General features: G+C 37.7%; 1 protein-coding gene across 2 annotated transcripts in view; it reads right to left on the reverse strand.

Annotated features, from left to right (window-relative positions):
- Positions 1-7,261: 7,261 nt before the first annotated feature.
- The window catches only part of LOC306850857 (tetratricopeptide repeat protein 7B), a 37,924-nt gene continuing 21,784 nt past the window's right edge, over positions 7,262-23,401 (reverse strand). Inside the window, exons 16-21 of one of the 2 annotated variants that reach the window (XM_079386790.1) lie at positions 22,769-22,885; positions 20,468-20,565; positions 16,764-16,814; positions 11,242-11,382; positions 9,797-9,999; positions 7,262-8,761 (exon numbers count right to left, since the gene is read on the reverse strand). In XM_079386790.1, the coding sequence (XP_079242916.1) occupies positions 8,540-8,761; positions 9,797-9,999; positions 11,242-11,382; positions 16,764-16,814; positions 20,468-20,565; positions 22,769-22,885 (832 nt within the window). In that variant the 3' untranslated portion in view covers positions 7,262-8,539. The remainder of the gene's footprint in view (positions 8,762-9,796; positions 10,000-11,241; positions 11,383-16,763; positions 16,815-20,467; positions 20,566-22,768; positions 22,886-23,401) is intronic. The other variant, XM_079386791.1, reaches the window with a different exon arrangement.

The raw sequence follows: 23,401 nt of genomic DNA on the forward strand, positions 1-23,401 counted from the left end.
GGAAAGCAGTATTATTTACAGAAGACTCATATTTTTGCCAGAAGCAATGATTTAAAGTTTGCTTATCCTACATTTGCTTTTCTTTATCTGTCTCTCATCGGTTGAGTTTCCACGTTGCATCACTGGAGTTGAATGATCAGTCAGTGCGCAGTATGTAACTCCAGAGTGGTCTGGGAAAGACTCAAAGCTGAGTGTGTGTCTCAGTGTGTGAGTGGTGGGGAAGCCCATATGGTGGAAGACAAATGCACAGCGGGGGGAATGAGATATGAGTGCATAACGAGTGGGCTGTTTAAGAATGCAGCCATCAGCATTTGAACTGTCTGTGTTTGTGAGGAAGTACCTGCTGCAGTGGAACAGAGTGAGGTCATCCTACAGAAGAGGTGGGGTTTACTGATTGACAGGCTGCTCTGTGGGGTTAAATGAAGCTGAAGTGAAACGCTGCATTAATATTTCACAGCACACATACACGCTGCGGGGCAGCAACACACTGGCCACTGAAAGATAACAGGCTTGCATTACAGTAAGATGAGAAACCGAAAACATTCACGTAAACACAGTCTATCAAGAAACTCAAAGGGGAGTTTGCAGTTGACGCCTCACACACACACACACACACACACACATATGCAGAGTAAAGGCTGTGTTGTTGATTGATATTGTAAAATGCATTCACATTTAGAAGAGGTCACATTGAACAGCATTGTTTTAAGATCTCAAAATAACTTGGGGTGAGATATAGGCTATGCCATGATTGACCTATAGCTCCAATCCTTATTCAGCCTTTGAAGGGCTGCTGTCGAGCTTCAGAAATGACAAAAAATACCATAAAAATACTTCAAAATCGTAATTCGCACTGCGTGCAATTCGTGCCAGGTTTTTTTGGCGTTTGACATAATTTATGGAGACCTCATCCACATTTTCTATCAATGTACATTTAATTTAATTTAATCTGACAAATATTAAGATTGGGCAACTATGTGCAAATAAAAGTGGTCTTGAGCAAATAAATAAATGTGACCCTGGACCAGAAAACCAGTCGTCACACGGATATATTTGTAGCAATAGCAACAATACATTGTATGGGTCAAAATTATCGATTTGTCTTTTATGCCAAAAATCATTAGGTTATTAAGTAAAGATAAAACTGATAATACTGTAAATATATAAAAACTTCATTTAGTAATATGCATTGCTAAGAACTTCATTTGGACAACTTTAAAGGTGATTTTCTCAATATTTTGATTTTTTTGCACCCTCAGATTCCAGATTTTCAAATAGTTGTATCTCGGCTAAATATTGTCCTATCCTAACAAACCATACATCAATGGAAACCTTATGTATTCAGATGATGTATACATCTCATTTTCAAAAAACTGACCCTTAATGACTGATTTTGTGGTCCATTGTCACAAATAAATAAATACAGACAAATTCAGTGTCACACAAAATTATTATTATGTAACATGACAGAGATATTTATTTTATGCCTTAACACCACTTAAATCACATTTGTCTGGGTTTTTTTATTATAAAGCTAAATATGATTCATTTTCTATAGCCACACTCTCTTTCGTGCATTTATTTGCGCAGCTAACCAATCCCAACACTCCCTTATATGTTTTAAAGTGTATTATGCTAATTAAAAAGTTTATTAATTATTCACCTCTCTGCTGCTTTCACCTCTCTGAAATTCAGTGAAAACTCTAGTAAAGATCGGTTAGATGAATGTTTTCTGACCAGTTGTCCCTGGTGTCTGTCCTTCAGGACTACAGCAGAGTGTCTCTTTGATCTATTCTCTCCATTTTCAGCTCAAGCGGCTCTTGCCAGGATGTATTCTCATGTCAGTCTAAGTGCATTTCTTTGCTTGGTTGCTCACTTGGGCCTTTAGTTCTGCCACTTTGTAAAGCTGCTTGGAGACAATCGCCACTGTTATGCATGCTATAAATAAAGTTAATTAACTTGAATTGAATTTTCTTTTCTTTTTTTTAACAGAGTACAGTGAGTCCTTCCCGTAATCCCCTCTCCCTCTCTCGCTCACTGGGTGTTCCTGCTATGTCCATCTCTTTCCCCAGTCTCCATCTGTTCCTTCTCCTCCCACGCTTCCATCCGAGGGATGGATGGATGGATGAGGAGATTGTGAGGGTTTTGATATGTGTATGTTTGTGTTGTGTGTAGGAGGGAGGTGCTGATAGGACGGTCATCTGCTGTAACAGTTTGCTACAGACTGGACACCCCTGTGGGAAATGCATAATTTGTACCACCTTGTGTCAGCAGTCTTGAGTAGCTTCAGAGCAGAACAGCTGTAAGAATTAGTGTGTGTGTGTGTGTGTGTCTTGTGTTTGTTGATTCATATTAATTAGAGAAGTTACACAATTCTTAGAGGGAAGAAGAACTTTTAGAGGACAACAGATGCATTAATTATTTTGTTTGTTAGCATTTACAAATATTCCTTGTATGAAACATCCTAATATGAAATATTAATATTACGTAATGTGATTGCTATGTATACAATATGTACTTAGAATTACATTTACATAAAATAGTAAAATAGTAATTGAATATAATGTGTTTATGTATATAGGTGTATCTCAAAAAATTAGAATATCATGAAAAAGTTCTTTTTTCATAACTTATTTCAAAAACGGAAACTTTCATATATTCTAGATTCATTGCATGTAAAGTAAAACATTTCAAAAGTTTTTTTGTTTTAATTTTGATTATTAATTATTTGTTTTAATTATTTGATTATTTCCTGCTGGAAAAGGAAATCAGCATCTCCATAAAGCTTGTCAGCAGATGGAAGCATAAAGTGCTCCAAAATCTCCTGGTAGACGGCTGCATTAACTTGGACTTGATAAAACACAATGAACCAACACCAGCAGACGTCACGGCACCCCAAATCATCACTGACTTCAGAAACTTCACACTGGACTTCAAGCAGCTTGGATTCTGTGCCTCTCCAGTCTTCCTCCAGACTCCAGACCTTGATTTCCAAATGAAATGCAAAATTTACTTTTATCTGAATAGAGGACTTTGGACCACTGAGCAACAGTCCAGTTCTTTTTCTCGTTAGCCCTTGTAAGATACTTCTGACGTTGTTTCTGTTTCAGAAGTGGCTTGGTAGCCCTTTTCCAGCATGGTGATTCTTGATGCACTGACTCCAGCTTCAGTCCACGCCTTGTGGAGCTCTCCCGATTGTCTGATTCGGCTTGGCTTGAGAGTATTCTCAATCTTTCGGCCATCCCTGTTGCTTGTGCACTTTTTCCAACCCAATTTCTTCCTTCCAGTCAACTTTGCATTTAATATGCTTTGATACAGCACTCTGTGAACAGTAATGCATTTCTGTGATTACCCTCTTTGTGGAGGGTGTCAATGATCGTTTTCTGGATCATTGCCAAGTCAGAAGTCTTCCCCATTATTGTGGTTTCAAAGAACAAGAGATACCCAGAATTTATACTGTAGGGATGGTCATTTAATGAAACTAAAATGTAAATATTCTAATATTTTGAGATACTGGATTGTTGACTTTCATGAGCTGTATGCTCTAATCATCATCATCATCAAAAAAAAAAAACACTTTTGAAATGTTTTACTTTACATGTAATGAATCTAGAATATAAGAAAGTTCACTTTTTGAAATAAGTTACAAAAAAATGACTTTTTCACGATATTCAAATTTTTTGAGATGCACCTGTATACATATGCAGTTTGCTTGGTCATTTTAAAATGATTATATGGGTGGCCAAAGAAAAATTTGTATATAATATATATAATAATTATATATACTGTTTTCCTTCTCGATAAATAAAGTACGTTTACTGAGTATTATTTATAAATTTCATGTATTTTGTGGAACATGCAACAAAAGTATTTGCAAGCTGGATTTGAACTTGCCAAAAAATAAAAAATAAAGATTTCAAGAGATTTTCTCTTTGGTGTCATCTATAAGCTATTGAAAATCTCTGAAATATTTGAATCCTCACTATGAGAGAGACATTCAGTTAAGCGCAGTTGGATAAAAGGCACAATACTGATCCAAATGGTAATGCGAGACAGTAGACCGCAGATCCCATGAACTGAGTGAAAGGTCATGACCCCTGAGAATGCCCAGTGTGTGACACTGACACCAAGACTGTCACGCTCCAAAACAATGAACTTTGTGAAATGAAATTTCTATGTCTCTCTCTCTCTCTCTCACATGCTCACTAATCTGCTGGTGATTGATGACACATTGCTATCAACACTCTATGTAGTGGTCACGGCTAGAAGAGTCACCTTACCTTGTTTCACTGGCTCAAAAACTTTCATTAAGAAATGCTTTCTCTACATGTCCCAAAGCCGCAGTGTAAACCATGGGTGCATTATATTTCTAAACTAATGCTGTCAGGACAAATGACAGTAAATGTCCTTGAGTAATGTCACCCTTCACTGGGATAATCGCCAGAGAACATGTGGATGGGCATGTGAGGAAAGGGCATATGGATCCATGGGCAATCACTATAGCAGACCTTCTGGAGAAATAACTCAATGTGTCTGAATAATTTACAATAAAATGATGTGGTGTTAATTTGGTGGGGTTTGAAACATGACAGAACTTTTTTTTTTTTGATGAACTATCCCTTTAATGTCTCTAATGGTTCTCCATAGGTTTTGACAGGACATCAGACAAACGTTCCCATGGCTGTGTGAAAATGTGAGCTCACCCTACAAAACTCAAACTCCCTGGAGTCTCTCGTATTGATTCGCTGCTCTCTGATGTGAGAATTAAGCTGGGCTGCTAATCAATGACAGGATCAGAGCAATAATACCAATGAAACATGAGCCAATGTCTAGAGAGAGACCACTACAGAGAAGCTTATTCCATATTACATACATTTATTTATGATCATATTTTATGATCGCTTTCACTGAACATTTCCATTGCTTTTTACCTTACGTTAAATCAAAGACGTTTACTGAATGTTACATCACAAACATGACTGATTCTTGCCCCTGCAAAACTTCATCAGCGCTAGAATATTCTGGGTGGTCACCAGGGTGTTGCTATGCAGTTGCTAAGGTCTTCTGAGAGGATTTTATCTAAAGTGTTTGATAAGTGTTTGTCAGGATGTTTTGGGTGGTTGACAGGGTCTTGCTGGGTATTGTGAATCATTTGTAGGGCATTGCTAAGTGTTGATAGGATGTTCTGCATGGTTCCTAAGTCATTCCTAACTGTTGGCTATGGTATTTTGAGTGGTTGCTAGGGTGTTGCTAAGTGTTAAGGTATTTTGAATGATTGCTAAGGCTGTGCTAAGTGTTTATTTTGGTATTGCTAAGATGTTTCTGAGTGTTAGGGTGTTTTGAATGATTGCTAGGATGTTGCTAAGTGTTTGTTAGTGTATTGTAGGTGGTTGCCAGGGTGTTGTTAAGCATAAGGGTATTTTAATACTTGCTAGGAAATTGCTACGTGTTTGATAGGATGTTCTGTCTGGTCTCTCAGGCATTGCAAAGTGTTGGCTATGATATTTTGGGTGTTTGCTAGGGTGGGGTGTCAAAGTATTTGCTAAGGTGTTCTGGTTGCTAAGTGTTGGTGTATTTTAAATTATTGCTAGGGTGTTGCTAAGTGTTTGATAGGATGTCACTGGTGGATGCTATAGTGTTGCTAATGCAAAATGCTATGGTATTTTGAATGATTGCTAGGGTTATGCTATGTGTTTGTTAGATTCTTGTGTGTGGTTGCTAGGGTGTTGCCAAGTGTTAGTGGTTTTTGAATAATTGCTAGGATGTTGCTAAGTGTTTGTTAGGGTGTTGTGGGTGGTTTCCAGGGCATTACACTGGTTATTATTATATTTAGGGTTAGGGATGTGAATAAACCCCTAACCACAAGTATGTGCACTAATAATAGTGACGGTTACCTTAGTAAGCATTACGAATCCAGTGTCTTGTTTGGGGGTCTGACGTACAATCAGGTACCGCATTGTACAATGGTCAGTGAAATCCAGCTATCACCTCTCAGCCATCTTTCAGACCTCGCTGATTCTACAAGTGAAGATGATAAAGGAAACCCCTCAGAGATACTAGCCTGTAGTGTTTACAGAAGCCAGAGGAATAATGCCATCACTGAGGGCTCATATAGGGTTCAACATGCTCCTGACCCAGATCAAAGATGGGCTGTTTACGATCTTCAGCTCTTTACAGCAGGAATGAGTCGAAGAAGAGGTCTCAAGAGGAGTAAACACTTTGGCAGACACTAAAATGCACCTCTTTAATAACGACCAAACTCTTGCTGCAGCTCTTTGTACGTCCCAGAATCCTCCTGGGAGTGCGGACTGTCCCGTAAAGCAGCAAGCGCTCATTAGTTTAAGGCAGGCCTGTAAGTGCATTAAATAATTCACCTTACATTTCCCACCTCACATCCTTCTTTCTCCCTGGCTCCTTTTTATTAGGTCATGTCATTAATTTGCTTTTCAGAGGCAGCTGCCTTCATCCTTTCTTATTTTTCTCTGTTTGTGAGCTTTTGGACCTTCATCAATCTTTGAGAGCTTTTAAAGGTATATTCAACCATACCACGAGTCAGGGAAACAGTGGGCTCATCTAACATACATGAGCTGAGGTGAGCAGGGCAGGGCATGTAAGGAAACATGCGCGAGTGACAGGAAAATAAATTAAATGGGAAAAATCTTGGCTAAAACATACTATAACTCTGTAATAATGAATTGTTTTAGAGTGCAATTCATAATGCAACAGAAGTTTGCACTATACATTCTATAAAAACTGCCACAAGTATTGGTATAGGAAAATTAGGACAAATGGTATTTTTGTTGGATGATTTTTAAGGTAAGATAAAGCAACTTATGACAGAGCTAGAGTTAAGGTGTGAGATTTCCCAACAGATTTCGCATCAAGTTCAGTTGGCCATACAAATTTGTAATTTTGACCAACAGACTTGTTTAGCTTTAAAGTTAAATGTTAAGAGTTTATATTTTTAAAACTTATTACCTGAATAATACATATAGCATGCTGGCACAGACATGAAATTATCTGTATCGTCCCCTTGAGAACAGACTGAAGTTTGTATTGAAGCCCGTTTTCACGGACCTAAACTAAGAAATGAAATGACGTCGCAACTACGAAAAAAGTCACAATTAGGAAAAAATTCTAAATTAGCTATAATACTATACTATATACAGCTATATTAGATGCATTAGCAATATTAGTTGTCCTCAAAAATGACTTGAAACACACGACAAAATAAGAACCAAAATAACAAAAACAGATTTTTCACAATCGATCATTTATTGACATCATAAAACAGCATTTCCAGTTGTGTTTGGCCCTGTGATTGACACTGCTTAGACTTCAAATACACACATACAATCTTCCTCTTTCTCGTACATAAATGAAATCACTGTGACCGTTATGAAGATAGTTTGCGTATCTGAGATTTGAACATGTCTATCTGTAACAGTCCCTCATGTTCACACACCACACACATGGAATACATATATATCTTCATCCGTCTAACACGCGGCCACTGGGACACAGATAAATAAACATCTAATATAACACGTCTCTGATAAATCAACAATATAAATCTTGACCTCTGAATCATGATAAATGTGGAAAAATAAACCAACAAACAAAACAAAATGTCCAAAACTAGATTTATCTTCTCTTTTAACGAGAACCAAGATAAAATATTTGCTTTTAGAGTAGTTGTTCTTTTGGCATCCGTTCCATTTGCTCTAGGCGATTCTTTTGTACATACAGAATATAAACAATACATTGTTTGATCAGAGGGGGATGTAATGTTTCTCTAGGAGTCATAACACGGGTGACACACCTGCCCTCAGGAACGACAGCATGGAAACACAACCTTTATTATGTGTGTTTGTGTAACAGGGATCCACTGTAACAGCGTGTCAACACGCGCACACGCCACATAGGAAGGGATATCCTGGATATCAACACATGTAAAGGACACATGCACTCAGACCGTCCATTTAACTCACAAACACACACGGCACACATATACACACTTTTGACCGTCTCTGCGTCAGTGTTATTACTGGTTCGTATGATACACAGCTACTAGAATCTCAAGATTGTATGTTTCGGGACATGTTTCAGGAAGCACCGTGGTTTGATGAAACCTCTGCGTCAATCACCAGCTTCACTGTGACAGCAGCTTGAATAGGTTTCTCATTGGTCCACTTGTACTGTGGTATGAAACTGACCAATGGGAGTGCAGGAGGGGGTGGGGTTTTAGGGTGAGCGGCACCACTACTGTACAGAAGCCGGTGGAAATTCTAGCACAGAAAGAAGGAAGGAATAGGAAGGGAAAAACAATGAGAGTGAAGCAGTGTGGAAAAGTTCACACCGATAACGGTGTCGATTAGAGTTCGGCAGATCCACGTCTGAGAACTGATAAAGAGGTCGGGGTGTGTGGGAAAGGCATTCCAGGACAGAAGAAGAGTTTCGGTGTGTGTGTGTTTAAGGGCTGTGGTTCATGCATGACTCTCGGACAGAGGTTTTGTCGGTGGTGAGCGCTCAGAGTGTCTCAGAGGGCGCGGGGAATGATGGTGAAAGGTAAGATGGGACAGCTGGCCTCCAGCTCCAGGGCAGTAAGGAAGCATTCGGTTGCGGCGGCGTCGTTGCCCTGTGCTTGCAGCACTTCTCCCAGACTGTTCCACACGTCATGGGCCGTGCTGTTCACCTGCACCGCGTCTCGCAAGATCTTCTCCGCAAGACTGTACCTTTGCAGCTGATGCAATATCAGACCCTGCAAAAAAAACAGACAGAGAGAGACAAATCAAAAGACAGAGAAAGGAACAGACGCCAGGAAATATAAGACAGATTTATAGATTCATTTTAATCTTCCTACTGTTATAAAAAATTTCACACATCTTTTAGCTTTAGCTTCAAATCGGACTCAAAAACTTTTGTTATCACAGGAATAAATTACTATCATTATTAAATAAATTTTAAATAACAAAATCACTATATTGCTGTTTTTATTGTATTATTCAAATGCTTAATGTATTTTTAATTAAATTAATTTTTTTTATTTAAGATTTTAATTTAAATTTAATTCAGATTTTTTTTTACACTGTTTCTGTACTGCAAATACACATTGTTCTTCATATTCGGTTTGTTAAATGTACCAAAATGATCACAGACCTCTGTATTTCCATAAAACAATTCTATAAGAATACAGTTATCTGTTGTGTTTGCTTTGACAATGTCATAAAATCTGGTCTGAATGCACAACGTGGCATTTCTAACATATACTTTATAGTACACAGATCAACAAGCCGGCATCAAACAAAGGGTTAATGTAGAGTGAACAGCTCTCAGAGTTCATATGCCGTCCACTGCCCTGCTGTTAGAACAGTGTCAAACACACACACACACACACAAAAGAAGGTCAGAGAGGGAGAGATTTGACAGAGATGGGGCAATACTTCCTCCTGCTGCTGTCTACTACAGGGGAGTTCCTTTATAAGACATGACATTTCTGCTTACTATTAAGACACACACAGCTGGAGACAGTAGCACTCACACTCACACACACACACACACACACGCACACACACACACACACACACCCACACCCACACCCTCGACTCATGGTCTGCTAAATACTGTCATGGGATGAGATCTCGCCTCTCTCCTCCATCTTAGTGTGACGATCACACAAACTTCACGTTCCAACAAGAAGAGTAAAACCTGAAATCAGCTGCATTGCAGGGAGCAATAAACATGAAAGTGTAAAACTGCAAAAGGGTTTCAGTTAGCGGATAAACAGTGTGCTCACCAGTCTCTGCATGGTCTTGACGTGGGTGGGGCTGATGGACAGCGCCTCCTCGTACCAACGCTTGGCCTCGTCCACGTTCCCCCGCAGCTCCGCCACCTGACCCTTCATAAACAACACGTTATGGGACATGGGGAACAGGTTGGCTGCTTCCTGCGTACACGCTGTCGCCTCCGCCGCCTTTCCCATTCCAATATACACCTCCGCTGTGGAAAGACAGAGAGAGAGAAAATAAGCGATGAAGAGAAAACAGTGGAAGAAGCATTGCTGGGGTTTATTTCTTATCTGGAGTCACACAGAAAATGTGATTCTCAGACAGGCTGTCAGCTACATCATCAGCCTTCAAACAGAGACAGAGAGACTGATGGGAGATTAACGTCGAAGGGGTGTCCTCTCTCTTCAGCCATCACACTCAAGGGAAAGTGACTGCTAAGCATGTTTACTCTTGACACTTTTCTCACCCTGCCAAGTTTCCCTCACTTGGCTCAGTGACAGTCAAGCTGGTTAAAGAACAATTAGTCCTTTAGTACTTCAACTTTAACTTTTATTTCAGTTAATTCAGTTCACTTTTATTTTTAGTTATTTTTAGTCATTTCTAACATTTCAAAGTTTTCCATCTAATATTTACATATTCCAGGTATTTCAGGTAGCTTCTGTGTCACACTGGCAGAGCACAGATGACTTTTGTTGATTCTAGCTTCTTTTGATTACTAACAGCTCTATGTTGTCTTATTGTTCTAATTAACCTTAGTCATTAAAATGAATTTGACATAAAAGGCGCATACCATTTTAAAAATTGCCCTTATAAAAGGTAAAAAATACCCCTGGAAATCAATTTAAGGGGGCAAATATTGACTCTTGATGAAAAAGATAATTTCTGTCACTGCTATGATCTAACCACTGCATTTGAAATCTTGTGGAGTCAGCTATCCACAACAGGCCTAAATCAACCATGGTACCAGCAGAAAAACGCTCACACACCCCTAATTACTGTGCATTCACGCTGTTCTTATCAGTACTTATTTGGCCTGGGAATCAGACCCATGACCTTGGAGCTGCTAGCAGAGCTTTCCTAAACTTCACTGCATTTAATTCAGCCACATTCACAAGTAACCACAATTGCTTGTCTATTCATAAATGCTGATTGTAGACAGAGCAAAAGCCTCCAGATGGGAAATTTGATCCTGCTGGATATGGTTTTCCTAATGTATTTGCTTGAACAAAGGAAGCTATTAATAACAACCTGGGTTTACAAAGCAGTAAGGAATAAGTTGTCCATATTTAAACATGGTATTCGATTACAGTTTGTTTAGAACTTGAGCTATATTTTATTGCAAGATTACAGAATATGCCGTTTATTAAACCTGCACCCGAACAATATAACAATCGAATGTGGGCTTGACTTGTGTTAAAAGGATGTAAATTAGGGCTATGGGTGAGGTTTGTACCTGCATGCAGCCAGATCTGGGCAAGGGTCATCCAAGGGTGGAGGGGTCCCTGTTTCGGAGCACTGCTCTGAAGGGAAGAGGCCACCTCAGAGAGCGCCTGCTCCACCCGTGATGCTGCTATGGAGGTGGCATGGACGGAACCTGTGGTGGAAACATAGACAGTCGGCAACGACACATACATAGGAGCCTCTCTACATATATCCACAACATTGCAGATATTAGCAGTGAAAACTTTGATCTAGAATTTTGTTCATATACACACATGAAGGCCAAATAGCAGTTGATCACAGCTAATCCATGTATAAATATTTGATAAAAAATTGTAAAGAATTAACTGTTGCCTTAATATACTAAAATGACTAAAACAGAAACCGAAATAAAAATAATTTAAAGCTAAAAAATCTAAACTAATCAAAAAAATCAAGCACAACAAAATTACAAAAATAAAAAAAGGCGGCGCTGATAGTTTTGTGGGCAGTGCGCCGATATACAGTCCCGAGTTTGAATCATGACTCGAGGACCTTTCCCAATCTCACCCCCCCTCTCTCTCCCACTTCACTTCCTGTCAGCTTTGATCTGTCCTATCATAAAAAGTGAATCTTAAAAAAAAAAATACAAAAATTAAAACTGAAAATATATATAAAAAAATTGGCTAAAACTACAAACATTCAAAATATTATTAAACACTCGTTCTTATACATTTAACATATGAGAGGGTTACAGTTTTTCTATTCTAATGTACAAATAATAATAATAAAAAAAAAACACTAGTCATTTCTAATCTCTAGACAATTTAATTTGAGGGAATTTTAGGAAATGCAAGGGAAAAGAAACACCATGACAAGATTCAACAACCTGCAGTCAACACTTAGAATTTCCAAAAGGTGGACAAAACTTTAAGAAGGACACTTACACACACACACACCATTTAAACACAAACAGCATAAGATTATTTATAGTGAATAAATGAAGCTCTGCACATTTGCTGCTACTTTCCAAAAATTAACCAAATCCTGCATTTTAAAAGTGCTGGCTCCAACATGTAAATCACATTTCATATCTGAGCAACTGATCAACGAAAACGAGGCTGTTTTCCTTTCTGCTCAGCTTGAATAAGAGTGCGTTCAATTAAATGGACAGTTCACCCAAAAATACATTCTGGTTCTCATTTACAATCATTTTAAATTCACAAATCTTTTCAAATAATTCACTAAAAAGATCAGACTTGAAAGAACATTTCATTCACAAAGTGAATATTCATAATTTTCAGTGAATAACAATTATTTAGGTCTGTTCTTCACACGTAGGTATTATAAGCCATCTGAACATAGTCCATAAGTAATATGGACCACTTTTATGATATTTTTACAGATTTTTGCATCCTTTTTGAAGCTTCAGTGCTTGAACTTCCATTTTTTGTAACTGCATGCAAAAGGTGAATTGTACAGTCTTTTTAGCAATTCAGTATTTTTAGCAGCCAGAAGCAAATGACGTCCTGTAGTGGAAGTAATTTGGGTTTGTAAATGTAAATGACCGAACTTTTAGGGTGAGCTATTCCTTTACCAATTTTACCAATTAATTCCAGATTTGGCCTCAGTTCCTTTTCAATTTGCTAGACTCAGGAGATGAACTGCAGAGAATGAACTGAAGACACCACATCAGTTTCCTGAACTGGGTGAACTGAAATGAAATTACCCCCTGCAGTTCAGTGATCTCGAGTCCCTATTTGTCTGGATGCGCGGCTGCCCAGCAGAGCTGTGGTCAGAGCATCAGTGTGGTCATTAAAGTCTCTGTCGGGGTTCAGAGGAACATATTAGGATCCTCAAGAGCCTCTATGAGTCATAGGCTGGACTTTATCGATCAGACCAGCGGGACATAAAACACATTCGGACTGAAATCGATCCCTGTACATCTCAGTTTCTTTCTCTTTAGCAATGAGCCTGTTGAGTATCCATAGCTGCTGCTCCTATGTTTAGCGTTTCTATGGTGACAGTGAACAAAGCCATGGATCACAGGACCAAACACTGAGAATCTGACCCTTATCTGTACTGAGTTTAAAAGGCTTCCAGGGGATCTCTTCATGAATGTCCTATACCAAGCATTTAAAAAGAAACACTCATGGAGGCCACAAGAATGAACCACTTACATTTAATACACAAGTAAACAGTTATTTATGGCTGTTCTAGGTTTTACCGATATAACAATAATCCCTATTTAAAGGTGGACAGTTCATCCAAAAATGGTTATTCTCATATTGTTTCGAACCTTTATGACTTTAATTCTCACTTTAATCGCACTTCCTGAGATATCATGTTGCCGCATGCATTAATATACCACCGTTTAAAAGTTTGGGGTCAGCAAGAATTATGCTTTTTGAAAGAAATTAACACTTTTATTCAGCAATGCAGCATCAAATTGATCAAAAGTGAGAGTAAATAAACATAATACAAAAGATTTTTATTTCAAATAAATGGTGTTCTTTTGGACTAAAATTTAATAAATGTAATTATTACTTGAAATTATATTAGTATTTCACAATATGCTTGTTTTTACTGTATTTTGTTCAAAAATACAATGCCCTGGAGTAGTAACAAATTCTATTAGAAACTAGAAAACTTGGATTTAAGCTCAAAAGTCAAATAAATGACTTTTATGGTGCTATTTTGTAATTTTGGAACTTGGCAACATATGTCTGCATTTTCACTGTGTGGAAGAGCAGCTTGGACATGGTGCTCAACTTCTCAATTTGTGTTTTACACAAAAACAAAGTCATACAGATTGGGAACAACATGAGCAAAAGATCCTAAATTATTCATTTAAGTGTGAACTATCCATAAGTCTCTATTAGGGCTGGACGATATGACCCAAAATCAAAATCTCGATTAATTGAACATTTTACCTCGATTACGATTAATGAATGATTATTTTATTTATTTATTTGCCCTCATAGTTCACTGAAAAGGTGAACTATTAAAGGTGGGATATTTTTTCCAATGAAAGAGTGCATTTATTTGTTATTTTAAAAAAACAAACTATATATGTTTATTGATTGAATATTTCGAACAATTGAAATCAAAGCACACATCTCTTGAAATGAAAACGTCTTATGAAAAAAAAGTCACATTTCAGTTTTAATGTAAAAAAAAAAAGGGGGGGGGGGGGACTCTGGTAAAAAAATGTGACTGGGCTGGTTTTGGTCTTGTTTTGAATAACAATCGGACTTGTTTTGTTTCGCAGACCTGGCAACCCGAAAGTATTCACAGGATTGAAAAATCGAAATAACCGATGTGGGAAAATTACATCGGGTAGAGGTTGTGAATTTTCGGCTTCGATTACTTTTTGATCAATCGTCCAGCCCTAGTCTCAATTTAATTTTTTTTTTTTTATACAAACTACTGAAGTAGGGGAAGCCATCAGGCCATTGAGGGGTCAAAGATATGCCATCACTCTGTAGTGCAGTGATACTCAAGTCTGGCTCGTGAGATCCACTTTCCTGCAGAGTTTAGCTCCAACCCTGTTCAAACTCACCTACCCGTGACTTTCGAATGATCCTGAAGACATTGATTAGCATGCTCAGCTGTGTTTGATTAGAGTTAGCGCTAAACTCTGCAGGAAAGTGGATCTCACGAGTCAGACTTGAGTATCACTGCTGTAGGGTTAAGGTTGATGACAAGAACTTTCTAAAGTGTCAACAGCTTCAAATCTCTTTTAAGCACATGCGTGAGCAAATGCAAACTCAAACAGACTCCCTTGATGCATCAGACCCGCCTGCAGAAAGAGCGTGACCATGGAGCTCCATGCTAGGAGTGGGAAAGCATCATCACACGCAATCACACACACATAAAAAGCAATATGTCTTTAAAGAGACAGTACTTTCTTCACCAGAATCTGCTGTAAATATAAAAAAGTCTAATTTAATTGTGATAACAGCACATGTCAGTTTTTTTCTACAAACATGCACATTTAAGTTAATAATTAAGTTCAGAATCATTTAACATGATTAATTTACTTCTGTTAAATACAGGGGACATAATATCCCAGTTACCTTCCATTGAATTATTACAAGCTGTGACCGTTTCCAGATACTGTGTCTATTGCAATTGGCCATAAATGAGCACCTCTCAGCACGATCATGACACGAGTGATCCCATCCTCTTAAACGTTTCATCGCTCTGTTAACAGAGCCTGGACTTTAGAAACAGCTGCTAAATGTGAGACACTAAAGGAAATTAGAGCTCGTGATCTATGGTCCAGAGACCTGGGTGCTATTCCATCAGATACCACACACCCAATTTATATCAAGTGACCCTAATGACAAATAATCAATATTTAAATGAAAACTTTTAAAATAATTACAGGATCAGTAAAAGTCCCTCTAAATGTGCCTGATTTCTCTCAGGTTTCAAATAAAATGAAACAATAATCTTAAACTGGGATTAAACTGTGGACTGTCAGATGGAATTAAAAGAGCTTAAATCTAATTTTGGATTCATGGTTAAAAAATTAGAGCACATTTTAGACAAGGTCATTGCTCTCCTGAGGCACCATATGATTTAGATGCATTTTTAATCACAGAACACTTTTATAAGACTTTTGTGATAACAAGAAACGGGTAGCATGTATATTTACATACACACTACTGTTCATAAATTTAGGGTCAGTAAGATTGTTTTATGAAGAAATTATTATTTTTTGTTCAGAAATGCATCAAAAGTGACAGTAAACACATTTATTAAGACTTCATGTTCATCAAAGAATCCTTAAAACAATGCGTCACAGCTTCCACAAAAATCTAACTGACACCAAACTTTTAGACGGTAGTGTACATGGAAAAAATAAATAAAATAAAATAATAAACTTGCCATACCCTTAATAATAATAAATAAATTGTATAATTAAAACTAATAAGAAGTCAGATTCCAAACACAGCTAAGAGTACCCACACTGTAAAAAAAAAAAAAAAGTTGAGCCAACTTAAAATTAAGGCAACCAGCTTCAGCAGATTTTTGAGTTCTCTCAACTTGATGTTTCAAGTTTATTCAACACAAAGTTGAGAATCTCCTACAAAAATAAGTTGAAAGAACTCAAAAATCTGCAAAAAGCTGGTTGCCTTAAAATTTTAAGTTGGCTCAACTTTTTTTTTTTTTTTTTACACAGTGCTTAAATATTTGGTTTTAAGCAGCAGTATGAGTTAAACCCTGTTTGAAAGTTCTGGAGGAACAATACTGTCTCTTTAATTATTAAGAACCGAGGCCAAATGAGTGCATTTACGTCTCTCTCTGCAGCACAAAGAGGCCTGGGGGACACAAACCGCCAGGAGAGGACACACAATAAGAGGGCAAAACAAAAGGTAAGAGGCAACGAGTCCATTGAACACATTATGCTGGAGTGTGTCGGAGTGTCTTAACAGACAGGTGGTGGGTGCACTCTGCCAAGGGGAGAGGGCCAGCGAGGCAATGAAGCAGGTGTGTGTGTGTGTGTGTGTGTATAGAGGCAGAGCAGTAACAGCAAGAGCTACTTACAAACCCCAATAAAGGAGTCAAAACCATGAAAGAAATCATCTGGAAGGTTGCCTTGGAAACCAAAAAGAACAACAAAAAGGGGGCAATTACTCATAAAAAACTGGAACAAAAACAACAACAAAAACAACCACCATCACAACAACAGAAAGTTTACAAAAACAGAAATATAATAAAAAATAAATATAATTTCTGTCTGACTTTCTGTAATACCACAAACCAAAGTGTCAGGAGTCCTCTCGAGGCCCTGTAAACCCTGTATCTGTGATTCTCACGCTCTGCGGACACAGACTGGCAGGTGCACAGGTGTGTGACACTGTGTTTGGGGGTGCAAGTGTGTAAATGCAATGGTCTGGATGCACAAACAATGCACAGTGAGAAGAGTAAAGCAGAAACTGAATCACATGCACAGCACTACAGAAGACAGACAGAGAGGAAGACAGACGCCGTTTACACCTGGTGTTAATATCCATCTCGGGTGGTCTGATTGCATGTAGACAGTGCTAAATTAAGATTCAAATGGAGTCCAAAACCGAAAGTTTTGTGATCCTGTTTGCAGTGGAAGCATTAATTCACACTGATGTGTGTCAGACAACAGGGAAGGGCCGCTGCTTCCCTGTTGATCTGCTGGGCTACAACATTTAAACTTTGCTGGATAGCTTTGACTATAAAATAACCATTTGTTGGCAGTTATGTCTGACTCTGCGGTCTACTTTTCCAGTTTGACAGACTTTAGTAGACATCAGTAAATGTTAAAAAATTTGGGGTTGATTATGAGGTTATATGTTTTTGAAAGAAGCCTTACATAGGGCCCTATGAAATCTGTTTAATTTTTCCCAAATTCAGTTTTTCCGTTTTTATTTTTTTTAGACCCTGTTTTAATGATTAAAAAATATTAATAAAAAAGCATGTCTAATTAATTAAAATCATGAAACTTACATAATTTAACAACAATTAAAAGTTTAACTATTTTTTTGGCGCCCTATGAAATATATATATATATATTTATATCAATTTTAATTAAATTTTTATTACCAAATTCTGTTTTCTATTAATTTTCTGGATTCTATTTGAATGGTTTCATTAAATTTGAATAATCAAAAGCATCTCTAATTAATTGATTTCATTTAAAAAAATACGTATTTATTTTTTCAGAAATACTGTGTTGTGTATTTAATACAATTTATTCCTAGGTAAAAATATTCCTTTGGTAAATAAATTCTGGTAAATATTTCTTAAATAAAATAAGGTTTTGATAATAAATTAGTAGTATTACTATCATTACATTAAGTAATATTTCTGTCACCTTTCTTGAAGTTAAACCGAACTTTAATTTTGACAGGCTGCTGTGGAAACCTTTGAGTTTCTGTTTATACATGATGTGACGATAGTTTTTCTCAAAAGAAAAGGTGAAATGCTCATAGCAGTCTCTAGAGATTATGTTCATATATTACACCCACTGAACGGTAGTGTATACCTCACAAAACCAGAGGCTCTCCCATCAAAATCTGATCACAAATGGCTACAGGAAATGCACATAAATACCAGACAATCTGTCTAACCCAACCGGATCACCCGAGACAGATGTGTACAATGTGTAAACGGGGCCAGAGGGAGAAAGTACCTTAGATGAAGAGAAAGGTGACAAAACTGCAGTATGAGTGAGTTTGAGTAACATAGGCTATCTACTGCTGAATTCTCTCTCTCTCTCTCTCTCTCTCTCTCTCTGAAGATACAAGCGTGGATATGATCCCAGGTCTTAAACGGCTGATAGCAAGTGTCACTGCTTCTCTGTCTTTCGTTTCCCCAGGAGCCTCTCAGTGGAGATTAAGAGCTTAGCGTCAGTCTCACGGGCCACTGGATCCCTGAACCCACACCATCTCATCATCCTGCCAGCGGCATTTACAGCCTTACAACAGCCCTGTACTCAATTATTGTCTTTTTACAGCTGATACAAGTCATGACTGGACAAACCATAAAAGTAGGGCGAACTCCTCTGCACTTGAAACAAAAATACTTGATCGCTTATTCACAGAATTTCTGCATTTAAGATTTTTCTCTTCACTGTACTACAAACAAGAAAAAAAAAATGTAAATGTGGCCTAAAAATTGCTTACTGGGCAGATTAAATTCACCACATTACAAACCCATTAGTGCCTGATGGTCCCAAGACGGAAGTCTGCAAAAGGATGCCTCCAAAACCCAAACACAGCTTCAGTACCAATCCAAACTGCAGCAGCAAACAAGTCACCAAACACACTTAACCAACCCCCAAATGAACTGGGTTGGTCGGCGGGGTTATGCAGGCAGAACACTGCGGTTAGAAGCAGGGGATTGGCTAGTGAGAGGAGACTCATGCCAGGCTATTGGCTGAAAAACACACACAAGGTGCACAGTGAATTACTGGCGGAGGAGAAACGTCGGCAGGGGGCGTGGTCACAGAAAGCATGGCTACTGCGCCTCTGGGTGGATTCGGCCTTGGATGGAGGTGAAGAATAGGATGAAAGAGGAAAAAGAGGAGATACAGGTTCTGACCCCGGGAAGGAGGAAGAGGCATAAGAGGCTAGGAATAAAAAATGAGAGTGAAAAGGTTGTGATATTTAAAAAAAAAAAAAGGTAAATCTTAGGGAAACAGATTATTGAGAAGAAAAAAAAATCCCAGTGAATACATAATGCAAAAGACATAATAATTAGGGCTGTCACAGGGAAGTGTTAACATTAAAAACTTTAAAAATAATGAATTTTTAACTCCTGACCTGTATGTAAATTCTATCAATTTAAATTCAATTAAATTACAAAGTAAATAAAAATTGCAATAGATTGATCGCCATAGGAGTAATGGAAAAAGTACAAAAATAAATAAATAAATAATATACAAATAACCAGAACTGACCAGCTGGAACAGAAAGATAAGGTTGTAAAGAAAAAATGGGTAACTGCTGAATCACAGAGGCAAGATGACATGTTTACTGTCTGCATACACAACACAGAAACCTTCCACCATCACGGCTGTGCAAACACAGCAAATCAACACCTGCACTCATCTCAGCCCTCTTTATCTAATTACTCGATTTGCTGCACAATATACTGTGAAAAATTCTTGTGAATTAGCTGTAACTGAAATGAGAAAGCAGTTTTTCATTCTGAATAAAGGCCCATTGTTCTTTTAGGAATTAAAGGGGTTAAACTACAATTATTTCCTATGTCGAGGAATAATAGCATCCAGCCTATTTCCTTCTAATCACCTTACCATGACTTGGCAGTTGCTTAACACTAAATACTGTTTTGACGTCAGAAACCCAAGCTTTTGCGGCTTAGTTTCAACAAATGGTCTTTTTGGACTGCAAAAGATGATCTCTAAAGTATAAATAAAGTATATATTCAAAGAACTTAAAAAAAAGAAAGAAAATACGACCTTTCTACAAGAATTACAGCATTAGAAATACAAAAAATAAAAGTATATTAAAAGTGTGTTAACCAATCATCTCATTAGGCCATTCACTCTAAATCAAATCTGTGTGTTTGAGAGAGAAAGAGAGAGATACATATGCAGGAAATACAGATAAAATGACAGCAAAGCTGATGTCCGTTGTGATGCAAACTCACCAAAAAGGGTAGAGCAAAAAAAAAAAAAAAAAAGTTGTTACCACCATAACTATACAGATACAGATGTGTGGAGATTTATTTGTGTGTGTGTGAGCGCTCACCTGTCTCTGCGTCACTGAAGTCAGGTAGTGTCATAGCATTCAGCTGGCGACGGTCGGCAACAGCTCTGTCTAACAGACTGCTCCCCCTCCCAGAATCACTACACACACACAGAGAGAAGATAAGAAGCAAGAGGCAATTAAGACGTTAAAATTAGAGAACGAGTCAAGCACTCAGACAGGCGACGTGATACTTGCACATCAATACACACAGAATGATGAAACCCTCAGACATTTCACTCAGTATCTCATGGCACACTGCTATTGCACACACAACCACAATGCTTCTGCAATACTCTTCATATGAAAAGGAGTATAGAAATAACTGCAAGTATGCAAGAGAGAAATTTAGGAGAAAATGTGAGGAGACTTGGTGCCCAGATGCTAGGGTGTTATGGGGGGTTGTCAGGACATTGCTAGGTGGTTGCTTGCATGTTGTGAATGGCTGCTAGAGTGGTTACTTATTGGTCCAAATCAAAAGAGCCCAAACTTAAGTCTTGATGATATGATTCATAGATATGCCTTGGGAGTAAGTACTGTAAGCATAATGAAATTTCACCCATTTTATTGTTAACAATGGTAAAAAAAAATAAATATATATATAAATCTCTATATAAAAATATTTCAGTCTTTTCGGTCTCTATGTTTGTTTGTTAGTTGCCATACCAGCTTCTGTGGCTATTTTCATGGCAAGAAAAATTTATGACTAAATTATATCAGATTTTTGGAATTTATTTTTGCTAAAAACTCTAAAACTGTATTTGGCTTAACTTTGTTAATAATCTCTTCAGAGGAGTTGAAAAGTTGATGTAGAGAGGGACCAAAGTTGCTTTAATACAAGTCAGTTCACTCTGTGGCCACCTTGGAAACAACTGGAATTCTGTGCATTATAGATAAGCCAATAATTATTTTCATGTTATTGCTGAGAACCGATAAATGGCTATACTATTTTGTCCAAAAAAAAAAAACAACTAAAAAAACTAAATCGAATATTTTAAATGCAACAAGTGAATTGAGCATTGAAGCATTTTTTTTAAATTTACATTTGCAATTTAACAAGATTCAAAGAAGATGAGAAAAAAACAGAACAAAGAACAGAACAAGTTATAGTACGGGTTACATAAATTATTTGTGTTTTTACAGATTAACTTCAGCATTAGATGATAGCAAAGGTAATCTAAATGAAAAAAATATGAAAAAGGATGCGCAATTAAATATCTAATACTGATAAAAATGAATAAATAAATTATAAAATAAAACCAAAACATCCTCTGATAATGAATATGGTACGAATACATTGTGCATCCCTAATATCTTCTATGTAGGAATACAGTTTTTTCCATTTCTGTGTAAAATTTTTCCAAAAGTGCAAGGGTAAACTTATGTTCCAACAACATTTGAAATGAAATAAGAATCAGTTTAAATCATACAAAAAAGGCTGATGCAATGACATTTTGGAGTAAATCAAAAGCTGAACTGAAACATACTGAGCATTAAGGTGTGGCCACATTTACTACTGTTCAGCAAATTTCTGAGAAATCCAGTAATTTCAAAAGAAATCCTCTTGATCAGTGAGCATGCATGAAGACTAAAGATTTCTCAATGCGTATTTTGCAACGGTTCGACACAAATTCACCGTGTTGGCCAACAGAAGGCTGCTTAGTTTGAAAGTGACCTCTGTGTGAGCTGTGCTTCAAATATTGCTACATTACTGACAAAAGACTGCAAGAAATTTCTCTAATGTGACTGCACGTTTTTTTCACATTCATATTTACAGATGTGATCTGTCTCCGTGTCCTCATACTGTTTCTGGAGGGTGCCCCAAAACCTCTGACGGAGTGGCAACTGTTAAGGGTTCGATGATGACTTTGCGGTGGAGTTTAGGGAGGACAAGCTCCAGTGGTCCTGAGTCTGACGCAGCGGCGCTACCCTGGGTTTGGAGGGAAGGACTCTGAATAGGTGGCAGTGGCAGAGTTTGGTTACAGTGTCCAGGCACTAATTGGTCTCTGGTGGATTGTCACCATGTACTGAGTTCAGGACAGTTTGACAGGTAGAGCTGGAGTATTCTGACAGCAAGGGACTGGTATTTCAGCCATTAGAACGAGAGAGCGAGCGAAAGAAAGCAGGACTGAATCATAGTATGCAGCAGTGGTAGGAGCCGTGCTTTTATTTATTTTTAATGAAGGTGTGGTGAGCTCCTCACAGTCAGAGAGACATGCTGTGCCGATGTGTGATGGTGAGTGCCGACACTTGAGCTTCTAGCATTCATGTGTCAACAGCTGGAGTGGATGTGTGTGTATATACCTGGGGTTGGTGAGGTTGTAACAGGACTTCCAAATCTGCAGCATGCGTTTACAGGAGAGTAATGCCTCCTCTGGACCTCGACACAACGTCTCCAACTTCACCTTTGTGAATAATAGACTAGAGACAAAAAAAGTGTTTATAATCACTTTCCGTTCATCAGAATGTCTAATGAAATGTTTATTGAACACAGATAGAGATTAATCAGTCTAAGTCTCTTCTTCAAGCCCTTTTAAAAAACTTTAAACCAAAGTCAGGATGATTCAGCCCTTTCTGCTGGAATAACTTCAAATAAACATCAACAGAGCAGATCAATAGATTTCTCTTGATAATACAATAAACTGAACAAGGAAAAAGCATTCAACTGTACAGCTATATTGCACATAGTATATGCATATATATATATATATATATATATATATATCAAGCATTCGACCCCCCGGTGTGTCCACATCATAGAATCTTGCCCCCTTAAAAAAAAAAAAAAAAAGAAGTTTGGACACCCCTGGTCTGTTGTGAATGTATGATGAATTGTATTGTGTACTTGTGCTATATTGAGTGTTGTGTTGTATATTGTGCATATGTGTTGTGAAATATAATACAATTCTGGTCAATATGAATGAGCCCATAATTCTT

The sequence above is a fragment of the Barbus barbus genome, assembly GCF_936440315.1.
Source record: "Barbus barbus genome assembly, chromosome: 30".
Lineage (NCBI taxonomy): Eukaryota > Metazoa > Chordata > Actinopteri > Cypriniformes > Cyprinidae > Barbus > Barbus barbus.